Raw genomic sequence first — 16,504 nt, forward strand, 5'->3', positions numbered from 1 at the left:
TCCGTCAGTCACTCAGTAACGAAGAGTTTTATACATATATTTATATATTGATTGTGCATTCAAGTTCGTACCAAGCTAATTCAGTTGACTCAGAATCTAGATTTTCTTCGAAATGGTAACAAACATACAGTCTTAAAAACGAACTTTTACAAATAACAAAACGCCCGAGTGAAGGCGTGAGAATTGTTCAACGAAAAATTTCAGTACACATTTTAAGAAAAAAAAATATGGATTCGAATGATTATTATACTGCTAGGCTATACGAGCCTAGATATTACGGTATGATCTTAAGTTTTGTATATGGTTCAATAAATTGTTTTTAAAATGACAAAACAATGTAAGATTAAGCATGTTCCTAAGTTTAACTTATCTGTGAGACATTAGTATTTTGACGGCCACTGTGACGCAGCGGTAGTGCGCTTATCTGAGACACCAAAGGTTCCGGGTTCGAATCCCGTCCAGGGCATGATGAAACCCGAACTTTTTATAATGTATATGTATCTTGTATGTATTTTGTTTTCGTCTTGTATGTATTTTTCAGTATGCTTGTGCACTTTATCGCACCACCAACTTAAAGTTTTTTCTGTTTGGTCAGCTGGTTGATTGGTAGAGAATGCCAAACGGCGTTAAGTCCGCCTTTTGTACATTTTTGTACAATCTACTATAAACCTACCCTTTAGTCGCATTTTACGACATCCATGGGAAAGAGAAGAAATGGTCCTATTCATGAAAATAAACATGAGAAAACGAAGGCCGAGCTCGCATGAAGGGAGTGATGAATGTGGATGAAGCGAAAAAAGTATGCAAAGATTGTCGCAAGTGCAAAGATGTAGTCTGTGCCTAGACCTCCAGGAAAAAGGCGTGATTTTATGTATGTATGTATGTTTGGTCCTATTAAATTTTTTTTACTGATGCCGGGAACCACTCGACAAAAAAAACGAAATTTACATTAATACGAAAAGCCGCCATTATCTCGTAAATATTAATAAAAATATGAATGCACTTAAAACTGGTTCTTCAGTTTTCCATTTAATATCAAGTAACGCTACATTAACTGTAAGTCTGAAATGCACAGGAGCAAAATGTAATATTAAATTGTGGCACGACCGGATAAAACTCTGGTATATTACGTACATATGGTCACGTCTATATCCCTTGCGGGGTAGACAGAACCAACAGTCTTAAAAAGGCTGAATGGCCACATTCAGCTATTTAGCTTAATGATAGAATTGAGATTCAAATAGTGACAGGTTGCTAACCCGCCGCCTAAAAATCAATCCCAAATTTGTAAGCCTATCCCTTAGTCGCCTTTTAGAACATCCATGGGAAAGAGATGGAGTGGTCCTATACTTTTTTGTATAAGTGCCGGGAACCACACGGCACAACGTTATGTTCAATATTTGCCCACAATATGATATTATTATATTCCGGTCCTTTCAAGTTTAAACGGTTTCGGATTTTCAAAGCGCAAAATTTAAATGAACTTTTGTTTAATTTGAATGTCTACTGTTCGTTTGAGAGTGTTTAAGTAAATTACATTTATTTTAGAAGTTAAAATTATCTAGTGAATTGAAATGGTTTAGTATAAGGGGCGACATTGATTCTGTTGTAGACACCGTGGGCCGAAGAAATTTAGCTTGAATTCACATAAATAGCAGTGCAATTATACATTTTGTCGTGAATTATACATAGATTTTATCACAACTTTCCGTTACGAGGTAGACAGAGCCAACAAGGTTACGAAAAGACTGAAAGGCCATGTTTAGTTGTATGGCATAATTATGGAATTTAAACTTAAATACTCAAAGCTTGCTAGCCCACCGCATTAAAGAAGAATCCTCAGTTTATTAGCTTAATTATACTTATTAAAATAAGAATGATAAAATAGGGCTATTTGGTTACCTAAATGAAAAGAGTGTCTAACAACAGAGTGACGAAGGAAAATCGTACTTTTCATTTCAAATAATGGAATCCTCGCTAATGAAAAGATGTTATATCTGCCTACCCTTCCGGGAAAGCGGCGTGATGCATATGGGTTTTTATTAAAATTTCTCTAACACACAGAACGACCCGTGGGCAAGCTAAAGCGCCTATGAATGCATTATAAAACCGAGGAGGTCCTTAATTACTTTAATATTAACATCATCAACAGCTTTCTCCTGAAATGGCATTTTGTTAAAACGGAATTTTAACGACCAATAAGCTGCTCAAGAGATTGTCGTTATTTGCCTTGCAATATTTGAATAGAACATGAATAAAGTGAAAACTCCATTGAAAACGCGCACGTTTTGTGACAAACAGGTAGAAAATCTAGGAACATTTCATATTAAATAAAGTTCAAAGTTGCATTTCAATGTTCGTGAAATGGAATCATGTTAACTGATTATTATGATGAGTTTTATGATGTTTGAACAGTGGAGTGCATAAAATTAATACCAACATATTTACATAAATACGTGCATAAATTATCGGTTATTTTTTTAATGGAAAGAGTGAGTACCGGCTGGCACACAATTATGAATCATTTTCATAATACATTATAATAAACTATGCAAATACTTAAATAAATTAATAAATATATACGGGACAAATTACACAGATTGAGTTTGCGCATAGTAAGTTTGAAACTTGTGTTACGAGATACTAACTGAACGGTACTATATTCTATGAAAAATAGTGACATAGATGAACATCTAAGATTATAAATACATATACATACATAAAATATCAAATTAGGATGACCCATTATTAATCTGCCGAAGGAAGAACCCATTCACAGCATGTTTGAACGCAGAGCGACTAGGATCTCTCCTAATCATTTCAGAAAGAGCATTCCAGAGCCTTACAGCCTGAACCTGGAAAGATTTGTCCAAAAAAGTAGACCGGAACAGAGGAGTACGCAGTGTCAGGTTGTCTGAAGAGCGAAGAGAATGGGAATGGTAGGAACTGAGTCGCGGGAATTTAGATTTAATTTTTTCATTGAGTAGAGAATACAACAAACAAATAATCCAAAGGGATATTCGCAGGCCAATTGTAACTGACAAGTTGAAAATTTGTCTAAAAGGTATAATATTATACAGAAAAAGCGTAGGAATTTCCATTAAATGTATATTTTCCGTTACATAAGCATTAGTGTACCCAAAGTGTGAAACACTCGTCAATAAAAAAAAAAGGATCGCTTAACAAATTTTGATATATCAGTTAAATTAAATCTGTTAATAATGAGGTACTATCCACTTTAATTAATTACATTCAAGCACATACTTTAAACGAGATTGGATTCACTATTTGAGACAGAACTTTGAAGTCTCAACGTGCTTAACAATTAGCTTCGAGTGAGATTAAGACATCAAAATAGTTAAGCGTCATAGTTATGACTAAGCTTTCTAGTTAGAACAAGTACCAAGAACAACGTTTCTTGATACTTTACGTTACGTTTTTCATTGTAACTTACATACAAACATAAAATCACGTCTATATCCCTTGCGGGGTAGACAGTGCCTACAGTCTTGGACTGATAGGCCACGTTCAGCTGTTTGGCTTAATAATATAATTGAGATCAAATAGTGACAGGTTGCTAGCCCATTTAACGTGGCCGTTCTATCTTTTCAAAACTGTTAGCTCTGTCTATCCCGTAAGGGATAAAGTCGAAGAAATAAGTTCCTCTACAGGATAAATGCCAGGAGGAAGATGACCCTATCATCACCGAAAAAGAGTTAGATTTCTTTACTTATAAAATATCCTACTAATATTATAAATGCGAAAGTTTGTGAGTATGTCAGTATGAATGTTTGTTATTCTTTCACGCAAAAACAACTGAACCGATTACAATGAAATTTGGTATGTAGGTAGCTGAAGACCCTGAATAACATAGGTATAGGCTTTTTATCCCGGAGTTCCCGCGGGATTGATAGGGTTTCGATAGTTATACATATTTTTCTCATCACAGCGCATGCCCAATTGCATTCCGCTGTAGTTCGGTGAAAATTATTGCACATATCCCCATCGTTATAGCGTATTCTCAATGACATTCTGTCGAGTCGTCGGCTTGTGCAGTTATTTGGCGAATGTTCACGGTCGGCTGCCTACCATCAATCCCCTTTGCTAGTTGTTAATCTCTAAATCAAATAGGAATAAAACTCTGATCACATTTAGTAATAATTTAGCCATTATTGCTGAACGTGGCCTCTCAATCTCTTCAGGACCGTTGGCTCTGTCTACCCTGCAAAGGATATAGTATGACTATATGTATGTATTCTTCATTGTAGTAATGTGTATCAAAGTATGTTGTCACGATAGCTCACAAGCTAATGATTTGAGTATGATGAAATGGTGCATTACTCGTATTGGTATCAAAAGCCGATTCTCGAATCGAAACACATCAAAACTAAAGCTCTATTGTACTTACTCCACACATTATTCAATTGCGTCAGGTTCTCTGAATAGGGTGGCCTAAATTTCAGAATAACATCTGTTGCGATATTTCATTCGTTGTCGAAATTTGGTAAATTACATAACTAGGAAAGATAAATAATTTTTTTAAGTTGCTAGTCATCTAAATCGTTTTAGTAATTTTCAAATGTTAAAAATATGACTGCAAACTGACGCTGAAAACGTTACGTTCACAGCAAACGATAGTATTTTTAGCCACCTCTGAGACATCTACGGAAGAAATTCATCCAACCGAAAACCACAAGCCAACCGGAATTCATAAAAGCACGAATTATTTCGCAAAATTGGGTGCAAGTTGAGTTTCGGTCAAGCTTATTTGACTTCATGTTATCCACCCCATTGGTGGAGCCTTCAAACGAATTTCATCTGTGATAATGGTTACAAAGGCCGGGCCCAAACAAAATCCGGAACCATTACTGAATTGATTTCGAGCTTTCTGCGCGGGTCAAATACGTATCCCTGTGGAACCCCTATTTCCGTTTTCTGTTTTGTGAAAATTTACAAAGGCTACAATAGTCTTATATTTCATATGAAAGTCAGAACCGACTCATTAAGTTGAAGTAAAAAATAGTAGTACGACTTTTTTGGGTATCTAGGATAATAATATGTATATAACATATAACTTACTTGTTATTTTTATCTGCTTTCAAATGCTTCAATATTTAGACTTCATTTGACTTTATGAAGATGCCTTTTAAAAAAAATATGTCCATCAAACAACATATCCTTAATATATATTTTTTTAATATCTCCATATCAAATTCCGATAAAATAGAAGGATATACAATATTGTAACTTAATTTTTTTGTCATTGCCAACCTTACCAGATATTGTGCATTAAAAAATGTGTACCTTCGTCGCTCATGATACTGCAGATCCAACAAAATTCTGTAACCCGAGCTTCGGCAAGGTAATATGATAATTTTAACAAAGGGTCAGCTCCCAAATGGGATCGGAATACTGAATTGATTTTATCCATTCCAAACCGCAGTAAATACGAAGCGGGCCCAACACGCCTCCCTGAGGCAACGCACGTAGATTCCAGAATTTGATAAGGCGAACGAATAAAATGTGTCGATTCTGATACTCAATATTGATAAGTTTTACATACATTTAAAATCAGTAATTTAAACCTTTAGACGAAATTTCAATTAGTCCAATTCAACCTCTGTAACCTTGCCAGACCGTCTTATACAAGTATTGTTTCTTTTAAAACTGATGGTCCCAGCTGACAGTTCCGATGCACGTAAGCAAAACACGTCTACAATGTGAATTTATTCTTTTTTTTCCTGTGACATGAGAGTCAGCAAACTAAGGGGACGACTACTCAAACTAGGGACACTGTGTTTTTCGTACTATTGGGGTAGATTTTATAGCCAATAGATTTGACATCATCCTGGTCTCACAATTATATATCAAACCTTTTACATATATTTCAATACGTTAAACAAAATTGTTATACATCCACCCATCACTTTCATATCCCACACCTTAAGAAATTCTTTTACAATTTGTTAGGCAATATACCAATCTCGTTTTTTATTGTTTCAGTTTTGGTCTGCCTTCGTGCCCTGCGCCACCCAGAATAAGGACGCTGTGCAGCTGACCTTGGAGCAGATTGATGTCATCCGACGTCTCGTCGACAAGTATCCTCAGTCCTTTCAATTGGCAACTTCTGTTACTGGTAAACACATGTTTTTTCTATTTTACTGTCTCTATTCCTTCTTGTCAAGTTTGAGTTGTCCTGTCTAGTCGAAAATGGATGGCGCTGTTAGATAAAGCAAATGTGTGAGCAGTTCATACCTCTCTCAATACAGCTCTCGTGTTTTGGCTCGTAAAACAGGAAGGTTCGTAGAGTGATTGGTGAAAACGTCATAGACACGCCAATGGTGCAAAAAGGTACAAAGTGAAAAGATGTCGAAAAAACGAACCCCAAAGTCCAGTCCCAAAATAGTAGCGGTGGGTGCAACTGGGAATACGCAAAGGTGTGTGGAGATAACACAAAAAACTGAATAAGACAATCAGACTTCTTCCTTTTCTCATATTTTTAAGAGTCTTGTCGGTGAGGTTAAGTGAAACGTTGTTCATTTAATTAATCCAAAACAGGTATTTTATTATGAGCAAAGTAAAGTACAAGCGTAACTATACACAATTTACCTTTGAGCTTAGAATTTTCTGCAAATGATGGCTAGATAATTACTATTTTCAATTCAGTGTTAACACACAAACATACCGTTCTGGCGAGATTTTGCATTCCATTATGAGATTATTTTTCTCCGTCAGCTTTTAATAAACCGGAGTTTTTCAACAGAAAAAACCTTTTATTCCAAGTTCCTTGTTTGTTAGCTGGAAATTAACAAAGTTCTATTGAGTTGTTGTCTAACTTATAAACTACTTTATACACTTTTTAATCGACACGTTCAAACTTGATTCTCAGTTTTATCTAGTCACGTGGAACAGTTTAATAATTTAATGCAAGTTTAGGTACTTGAACTTGTGTTAAGTTATCATCCCACTGAAATCGATACTAATGGATTTGTTAATGGTTGCTGGAACATGATAGGTTTATCTCGTTTCAAATTCTCATTAAGTTGGTTTATTCTGCGACATAACAATAAAAGAGCAAGATATTCAACAAACTTAAAACTGTACCTAATATCCTACTAAAAGTGTCAGGCATAACTACTTCAGTTTCCCCGTTTGACCATGAAAACCACGTATGACACGTCTAAATCCCTTGCGGGGAAGACAGAGCCAACAGTCTTGAAAAGACTGAATGACCACGCTTCTCTAAATTGGCTTAATAATAGAATTGAGATTCAAATAGTGACAGGTTGCTAATCCATCGCCTAAAAAAGAATTCCAAGTTTGTAAGCCTATCTCTTAGTCGCCTTTTACGACATCCATAGGAAAGAGATGGAGTGGTCCTATTATTTTTGTATTGGTGCCGGGAGCCACACGGCATCAATATAAAATAATCAATTTAAACTTTACCAAATTAGAAACAGTAGCACTGTTATTAAACAATCTGGGAGCCCAATTTGGAGAAAATTAAATTCCTACTACTTTTTGCCTTTCGCTCAAATTAAAAAGATCATGGATGTTCACAAGACGCATACGGTTTACTGAAATTGACTATAAATTTAAATTCACCGTATTTATGAAATGAAATACGCAATTTTTATCAGATTTCATCGATAAATCTATTCCAAGAACTTGTGAATGGCGAAAATTCATTTTATTTTTGAAATAACACGGTTCTTTTGTTTCAAAGGATGAATTAATATAATAAACGACAAAAAATTCACAATTATTTTTTTTCCATTTGACGACAAACGGTATCAAATGAATTTTATGAAAAAGAAATCTTTAATGTTCATCTGCTAAATGATTTTTGACGATCAAAACAATGTAGACACAACAAGTACTTCGTGAATTATTGATAACTTTGTAAAAGCTAAGTATTTATTGTTTTTTTTTTTTTTTCAAATCCCAGCACTCATAGAGAATTTTTGATGAAATTTTGATGATTTAAATTATGTAGGTATCGATGTTGCCAATAATTTTATTTGCCAGAGCTATAGACGCATTTCGTCCTGTTAAGGCATGGTGTTGGCAACCGTTATTTGAATTCCATGATAGACAATAGACATGGTATAAGGATATCTGTTAACTCCTTTATTTGTAATATCGAGCCCTCTGATTTAATGTCGACAGTGGGAGGCGCAGATCATAAATGAATATTTTATGTAGAAACTCCTGTGGATCGACAAAGTTGGAGTATTGTTTTGAATAATGCGGAGCAGAGTGACTTTTGTTCGCCTTGATTGGGATAATTTTGGAGGTAGTCACAGAGCAAGAAAGAACCAATCTGTTAAGTGCTATGTGGGTGGGTGTATTAGGCACTGACAAGGATTGGCACTAAATTTCGGTAGAAAGATCTTTAATCAATAAGACGGCGCTTCTTATTGGATAGATTTTTTATATAAATTTATTCATCTAGTCTTTTAGTCTTATACTTTAACATGCTAACATCCAATTATGCATCGGCACAATGTCAGTATAGTCAAAGATTCTACGTGTTATGTCATAGGAAGCACGGAATCGTATTTCATATTATCGTCTCGTTTTCTATTCTTTTAAATGTCCTTATGATTTTCCGATACGCGGATATCCGAGTCCGTTTATTATTTCATGAGTGCCATCCTGTCTTTCCCCATTGTAGAAAATTCTTTTTCATAGGCATTGTTCTGTAATTCACAATGAATTACTATAATGAATATTATTTCTTTTATTTTTATATTATTTAAGTGATCTTATGATTCCATATCAGTGTGGTATCCGGCACTATAGAATAGAACCACTCCATGGATATCGTAAAAAGCCACTAAGGGATAGGATATAAACTTGGGATTTCTCTTTTAGGCGACGGGCTAACAACCTGTCATAATTTGAATTCCATCATAAAGCCATACAGGTGAAGGAGGCCTATCAGTCTTTTCGAGACTATTGGTTCTGTCTACCCCGCAAGAGATTTGCGGATTTCCAAGTCCATTTAATAATTCATGAGTACGAATACCATTCTGTCTTTTCCCACTGTAAACAATTATTCTTCAAAGACTGAAAGACTACCTATAGTGTCAATTTCTTTATTTTTTATGATTATGTTTTTTTTCTAGATATTCTGCAAGCCCACAGCGCCCGTCCCCGCAAGATTGCATCACTCATCGGCATCGAAGGTGGACACTCCATCGCCAACTCTTTGGGTGTCCTCAGGAGCTACTACCAACTTGGAGTTCGTTACATGACGTTGACTCACACTTGCAACACTCCTTGGTGAGAGACTATTTTCATCAGATTTTTCCTTATTCCAAATTTGGTCTGGTTGCGTCTTAAGTCGCTTTTAGTCACGGTCCAGGGTTGAGAAAGTTGGACTTTCTAGTACTGTCAAACTTTAGTCAAGCTAACAGGAGAACCTTACCTTGCTTGGATCATGATGTTGCTTATTCCCTTTGTTGTCCCATATAACATCCACTAGAAAGAAATAGAGAGTACTATTTTAAAGATTCTGCATCCTACTTTACACTTACCTTAATTTGTGCTGTATTATAAATGAGAAAAGAAATTGCGCGGCTGACATTTCATAATGCACTTAATCTGCTGCAAGGCGGCAAAAATATTTTTCAAAATCACGTGCGACATAGTTTTGCCTGGTAAATTTGACCCAGAGATATTTTGCATCATTAAGCCATACAGATAATCGTCTACTTTCAACCATTTCAAGGCTGTTGACTCTGTCTACCCTGCAAGAAATGAAGACGTGAATATATGTGCATATGTATAAAAGGGAATAGAACATAATTTGTTCCATATTATTCAGATTTTTATGGTTTAAGTCTAAATACTGCTTGGAAGTGAAGAGATGTTTTGCCAAGTATTTTGTTATCTTCTAAGTCGCCTTGAAGATAACAGTGATTCTTTTAAGCTCTGCTTTATTACAATCACTATTGGAAAATATAGTAAGCGGCATATTAGTTATTTTTCATATATTGTTATAGTATAAAAGTGCTCGTTCTAATGAGAATCATCCCCGAGTTGTAGGTACAAAGCAAAGACAGATCGCTTGTCTAGTTATTATTTCATATACCATCATCTAGATCAAAGGCCAAAATTTAATTTGATACAGACATTGCCTTTGTTGCGAATCTCTTTGTTATTGAACTCCAATACGTTTGTATACATATGGAACTTACAAAAGCTCTGTCGTTGATGCCAATTAATGCGTTTGACTGAATCACGTCATTGAATCGGTACCTTAGAGATCAGTACTTCATTTAATTTCAAATTTAACCTTGTAGATAAATTTAGTTAGTGTTGTGATAACATGTTATCAAAATGTGGTTATAATTATAGAAAAGGGAATGCTTAGATGTGTGATGTGATGTGATGATGTGTGCTTTCGTCATGTGAATAAAAAACAAGAAGAATGTGTATAGATGGAACCATGTGATGGCTTAAAGGTTAACGTATCGCGAGCAAATCAGGATTGTTTGACAAAAGATCAGGTCAGGAATACTCTAAACCAGTAGTCGGGGGTAGAACTAGGGAACTCCAATGTAAAAACGATCGCTCTGACCACTGGACCAATAGTTCCAGCGGCGCTGAAATTATACCAACCATTAACGATTTTTGATTAATAACTTTTAACGATTAGCAAGCAACCTGTCACTATTTGTATCTCAATTCTATCATTAAACCAAACAGCTGAACGTGGCCTTTCAGTCTTTCCAAGAATGTTGGCTCTTTCTACCCCGCAAGGGATATAGACGTGATGATATGTATATATGCATTAATGATTTTGGATTAGAACGAATATTTGCAGACGTGCGACCCAGCAAGATCGATTAAGTCCTGCTGTTGAAAAAGACATAATCTGAACAAATGTAATAATTATTACACATAAAAGTATTCTTACTAGGGGGGACACTTAACTAATTTAAGCATACAAAACATCTTTCCACTTGTTACGATCCGTGCATACTTCATTTGCTTCATCCACATTCAGAACTCTCTTCATGCAAGCTCGGTAATTTCGGGTACTCTCGATTTGAGCTTTTCAGGACGTTCTCCGATTATTATTTACATGAAATTCAATCAACTTTAGCTGTTTACAAACAAAATGATACAATCTCTTCGTGAAAGCTCTTCGGTTTCGAGTATTCTCGACCTGAAGTTTTGCCTGAACGTCCGCTACGGTTATTTACATTAAATTCAATCAAATATTAGTGTGGTAGGTGCCGGACCTATAAAAAAAGAATAGGACCGCTCCATCTCGTTTTCATGGATGTCGTAACAGGTAACTCAGGGATTGGCTTATAAACTTGGGATTCTTATTTAAGGCGATGGGCTAGCAACCTGTCCCTATTTGAATTTCAATTCTATCATTAAGCCAAACAGCTGAACGTGGCCTATTAATCTTTTCAAGACTGTTGGCTCAGTCTACCCCGCAAGGGATACAGATGTGATTATATGTATGTGACACAAATAGCTTTCGCCCCGAGCTATAGACCTGACAGCTTAATGGTTTCCGACAGCGATTGTTATCAGATTTCCTACTCGTTACTCCGGTGATCAAACGTTAATTGTAAACTACGGGTGATTGATTAATATTTAATTAAAGTGATCCGTTATAAATTTAATTAGAATAATTTATCATTTATCAAATAAATACGATTAGAATCTATATTATATTAAACACGTTACTGTACATTCTGTACATATATAAGGATACATACATACATAAAATCACGCCTCCTTCCCGGAGGGGTAGGCAGAGACTACATCTTTCCAGTTGCCGCGATCTCTGCACACTTCCTTCGCATCATCCACATTCATAACTCTCTTCATGCAAGCTCGGCGGTTTCGGGTACTCTTGACCTGACCCTTTACCTTTATAGGGATGATGATAGGTCGTTAAATCCGATATGATAATTTTTTATCAGTCAATAAAACAATAATAAATAAATAAATAAATATATACGGGACAAATTACACTGATTGAGTTAGCCTCGAAGTAAGTTCGAAACTTGTGTTACGAGATACTAACTCAACGATACTATATTTTATAATAAATACTTATATAGATAAACATCCAAGACCCAGGACAATCAGAAAAAGTTCTTTTCTCATCATGCCTTGACCGGGATTCGAACCCGGGACCTCCGGTGTCACAGACAAGCGTACTACCGCTGAGCCACAGAGGCCGTCAATCAATCGGGCAAGTCAATAAAAAACTGATAATAGAATAAATTATTACAGCAGAGAACCTGATAAAAAAATCTAAATGATTCCAATTTTGTCACGTCGCAACGGACCGCTCAGACTTATAATCAGATTCAGCAGTCCCTGCTTTCATTCGCTTGTCAATGAGGTAAATCGATAAAACCGGACACAGCAATCCGATAGGAATCGAAGGCTGGTAATAGCTGGTTCATTCCATTTTGTCACGAAGTCATAAAATTATACATACATACATATAATCACGTCTATATCCCTTGCAGGGTAGACAGAGCCAACAGTCTTGAAAAGCCTGATAGGCCACGTTCAGCTATTTGGCTTTAAGATAGAATTGAGATTCAAATAGTGACAGGTTGCTAGCCCATCGCCTAAAAGAAGAATCCCAAGTTTATAAGCCTACCCCACAGTCGCCTTTTACGACATCCTTGGGAGCGAGATGGAGTGGTCCTATTCTTTTTCATAAAATTATCGTGTAATTAATTTACACAAGAGAACTTTAAATCGTCAAATGATAAATGTGGACGAAGGACGAGTGATTGGAAAGGTAGATGTTCAAGTTTATTATTTTTGCATGAAGAAGAGTTTTTTTGTTAACCGTCAGGCGTTAGTTTCTATGTAAAAATTAATTGTAAAAGCTATAACTAGATGGCGTTGAAATATTTTGAGTTCATTTTGAAACGCGGTATGATTTACCTTGAAAAAATATTGAATATGTTTGTATAATGGCTTGAATATTGGCTATTCAAGCCTCGTGGCTTCACCACCAGCAAAATTCCGAATTACTGATAGTAAATAATAGCTGTCTGGATGCCTGAATGTGCAGGTTTTGTCAAGATGTACACCATAATAGTATCGGGTTGCAATCTAACTTCTTTACATAGCACATTCGTATAAAGTCGCGTCAGGATTTCAATTATCTTACACACTTTTTTTTTAGTCGGGTAACCTAACGGTTTCACCGCTCTAAGGGTGCGTTAAAAGCTTCATAATTTATCAGATTTCAAATATTAGCTGATCATGCTATCTAAATCGCAAAGTTAAAAGATGAAATATGGATTTTCCATTGTATGTAGGTACACAAACATCACTGAGAGTGTAGTAGTGGAGCTGGAACATAATAAAAGCAGATCATTTTCCCTTGCTTTTGTGTTCTCTTTGACGTTTTATGTATGTAGGTACCTACATGAAGTAACGACATGTCGTTTTCACAGACGTAAAGATTCCTGCGAGCTATATCATTAAGTGCGCAGTTCCGTGGCTGAGTGCAGACGAGACTTTCAGTGTCGTGTATCGTGATGTCTCAATTTGTGTTAAACCTTCATGGTTTCAATATCAATAACGAACACCCTGGCCATTGTATATTGTGTCAAGTAGATTAAAAATAAGAACTACTTCTTATTCTCTCCTGTCATCTGCTGTGTCTTGTCTTATGTGTATCTAAGATTTTATCTAAAATGAAATAAACTAACGTACTCACTGCACTCTCTGCTTTCACTTATTCTAACAATTTGCATACTAGAAATAATTAAATACCACTCCATAAATATACTGCAGTGTAGTTTGTTCCGCCGCTTCTTTTACACATGCGCTTTGGAAGCGGTAGTAGTTATAATTAATTTAAGTGTTGTGACGTCAATAAGTGATACCTTGTACCTAATTTTGAATATAAATCTATTCTACTCTATTCTATGCTTTCCCATGGATATCCGAGTGGTTCCCGCCACTTGAGGACCACTACATTTCTTTAGCATGTATGTCGTAAAAAGCGACTAAGTGTAAATCTCATAAAATGACTAGCAACCTATCACTTTACTTTACTTTACACAGTTTTATAGAAAATTAAATAAAGAAAATAGTGTCCATTCTTCTCTCTTACGTACTTACGTACATTGACTTTAAAATTTAATTTTATTAGTCGCTCGAGTCGCAGTAATGGATTGGTGTCTTTAAAACATGTAGGAGAATATAAGCAACCCAAGCGTATGGCTTTATTAAATGAGGCGCATGGAAAAAGTACAAGAACTAAGTAAAGAAAATATATATTACTTCTAAGTTAACAATATTCAATAAATTTCAATTTGATTTCTAAAAACATAAAAGCTTTACAAACTCTTAAAAAAATAATGTTTTCCATTTGGTGGAATGGTGTGTTTTTACTTACGAGTACCTATATCAAGTAATATTTTTATAAAATGCTTAGCTAAAAATATTAAGACTACGATGAGCAAATATAGACCTGTTTCAAATAACAGAAGTCCTTTAAAAAAAAGTAGTCTTAAAATAAAAACTGAACTTGTTTGCATAATGCGGAAATCGTGCCAGCTTAACATAGTGGCAGGAAATTATGAAAAAACCAATCTCACTCAACGACGGTAACAAAGGCTATAATTAAAATCCGGAAATTTCGGGCACAAACTGCCCCTTTGGCAAAAGGGGCTGATATTAAAACGCCTACCTGAATAAACGTATTAGATTAATCTGATATATTTATCTCATCATCATAATGATTATATAAACGCGGACGGATATTAAAACTTCGAAACCATTTTTATTCCTAATAAGTTTTAATTCAAATAAATATTATTTACGTTATTAACTGATTCGGTGCCTACTTTAATAGTTGTAGATATTAAATCAAAAACAAAAGAATTGTATTGTAAAAATAATTATCTGATTTGATTGCTGCTGCTGTTAAAAAGGCGAGTATTTGACAATATTTACATACATAAAATCATGCCTCCTTACGTGAGGGGTAGGTAGGCAGGGACTACATCGTCCCATATTTATTCTTTCGCATCATCAACATTCATAACACTCGACAATTCATTTGACAATGCTTATATTTATTTAAGAGAATCCGCACTTTTCAATCACATTAAACAAGGGGTATACCGGTTACATACCGCACGCCAAATAAACTTTGACTACGCTTTGCACATGGCGTTGGCAAAATAACTAATTGCAGTGGAAATCGTTTATCCAACGTGCAGGAACTTTATAAATGGATTTTAAATGTTTGTCACTGAAAATTTACGGGCGTGATTGCGCATTTTGTCTTGATTTTTCAATTATTTTTCATTCTTATTTTTAAACTCTCCATCATTTGGGTGAATATCACAAGGTTACAACTTGATTATATACAAATAAATAAATAAAAATATATACGGGACAAATTACACAGATTGAGTTAGCCTCGAAGTAAGTTCGAGACTTGTGTTACGAAATACTAACTCAACGTTACTATATTACAATAAATACTTATATAGATAAACATCCAAGGCCCAGGCCAGTCAGAAAAAGTTATTTTCTCATAATGCCCTCGCCGGGATTGGATCCCGGGATCTCCGGTGTCACAGACAAGCGTACTACCGCTACACCACAGATGCCGTTTAACATATACCTATGTATGGACGTAATAAATTAATAAAAAAAATAAACATCAAAAACAACGAGACATATTTCAATCAAATTTGCCACACAGATATATCTTTTGAAGTAAACAATGCTTTTTTAATTTGTGGTTTGTCACTAGGCAAATACACACACAAACGGTTGCAACGTGTTAAAAATGACCACATACTTTAAAGGTGTATAATAAAAAAAAATATGAATTTAAATTAAAGTTTCTTAGTTTGTTTTTCTATACTACCTACTGGCTATAAATAAATAGCATTATTAATTTGATAATACGTTTTTATTATTTCTTACATAACATTTAAATGACTTTCATATTTACGCATATTTTTTGACAACATCTTTCCACTTGCAATTTCAACGAGCCTTGCATACAACTTTCACTTCTTAAAAATATTTACGGGAAGTAGGTAAATCCCGATCGGAATTGTAGTCATACTATAATAGAATAAATCCAACAAGCTACATGTGTGTCTGCAATAGAAGGAGATTGTGAATGGTATTCGATTTTGTGACGTAAACGAGAATATTCAATACGTGTTGCATTGAAATATGTAGATTTTTATGTATTTTTCCCAGAATCGGAAACGTTTTCAACGTTAACTCGGCATTTTTTTTATTCATTTTGTTAGCCAAATTACCACTTCTTCTCTTTGCCATGTATGTCGTAAAAGGCGACTAAGGGCTTATAAATTTGGGATTCGTCTTTTAGCAACCTGTAGGTTGGCTCTGTCTACCCCGCAAGGGATATAGACGTGATTATATGTATGTATGCATGTCAATTGATCATATAATCCATTTGTATATTAACTAGTCGTTCATCGCGAAGTAAGACCTCGTG

General features: G+C 35.2%; 1 protein-coding gene across 1 annotated transcript in view; it reads left to right on the forward strand.

Moving 5' to 3' along the window:
- The window catches only part of LOC106133812 (dipeptidase 1), a 122,905-nt gene that overhangs the window by 85,202 nt on the left and 21,199 nt on the right, over positions 1 to 16,504 (forward strand). Inside the window, exons 5-6 of the mRNA XM_060953775.1 lie at positions 6,004 to 6,136; positions 9,132 to 9,288. Coding sequence (XP_060809758.1) covers positions 6,004 to 6,136; positions 9,132 to 9,288 — 290 coding nt within the window. The remainder of the gene's footprint in view (positions 1 to 6,003; positions 6,137 to 9,131; positions 9,289 to 16,504) is intronic.

This window comes from Amyelois transitella, chromosome Z (assembly GCF_032362555.1).
Source record: "Amyelois transitella isolate CPQ chromosome Z, ilAmyTran1.1, whole genome shotgun sequence".
Classification (NCBI taxonomy): domain Eukaryota; kingdom Metazoa; phylum Arthropoda; class Insecta; order Lepidoptera; family Pyralidae; genus Amyelois; species Amyelois transitella.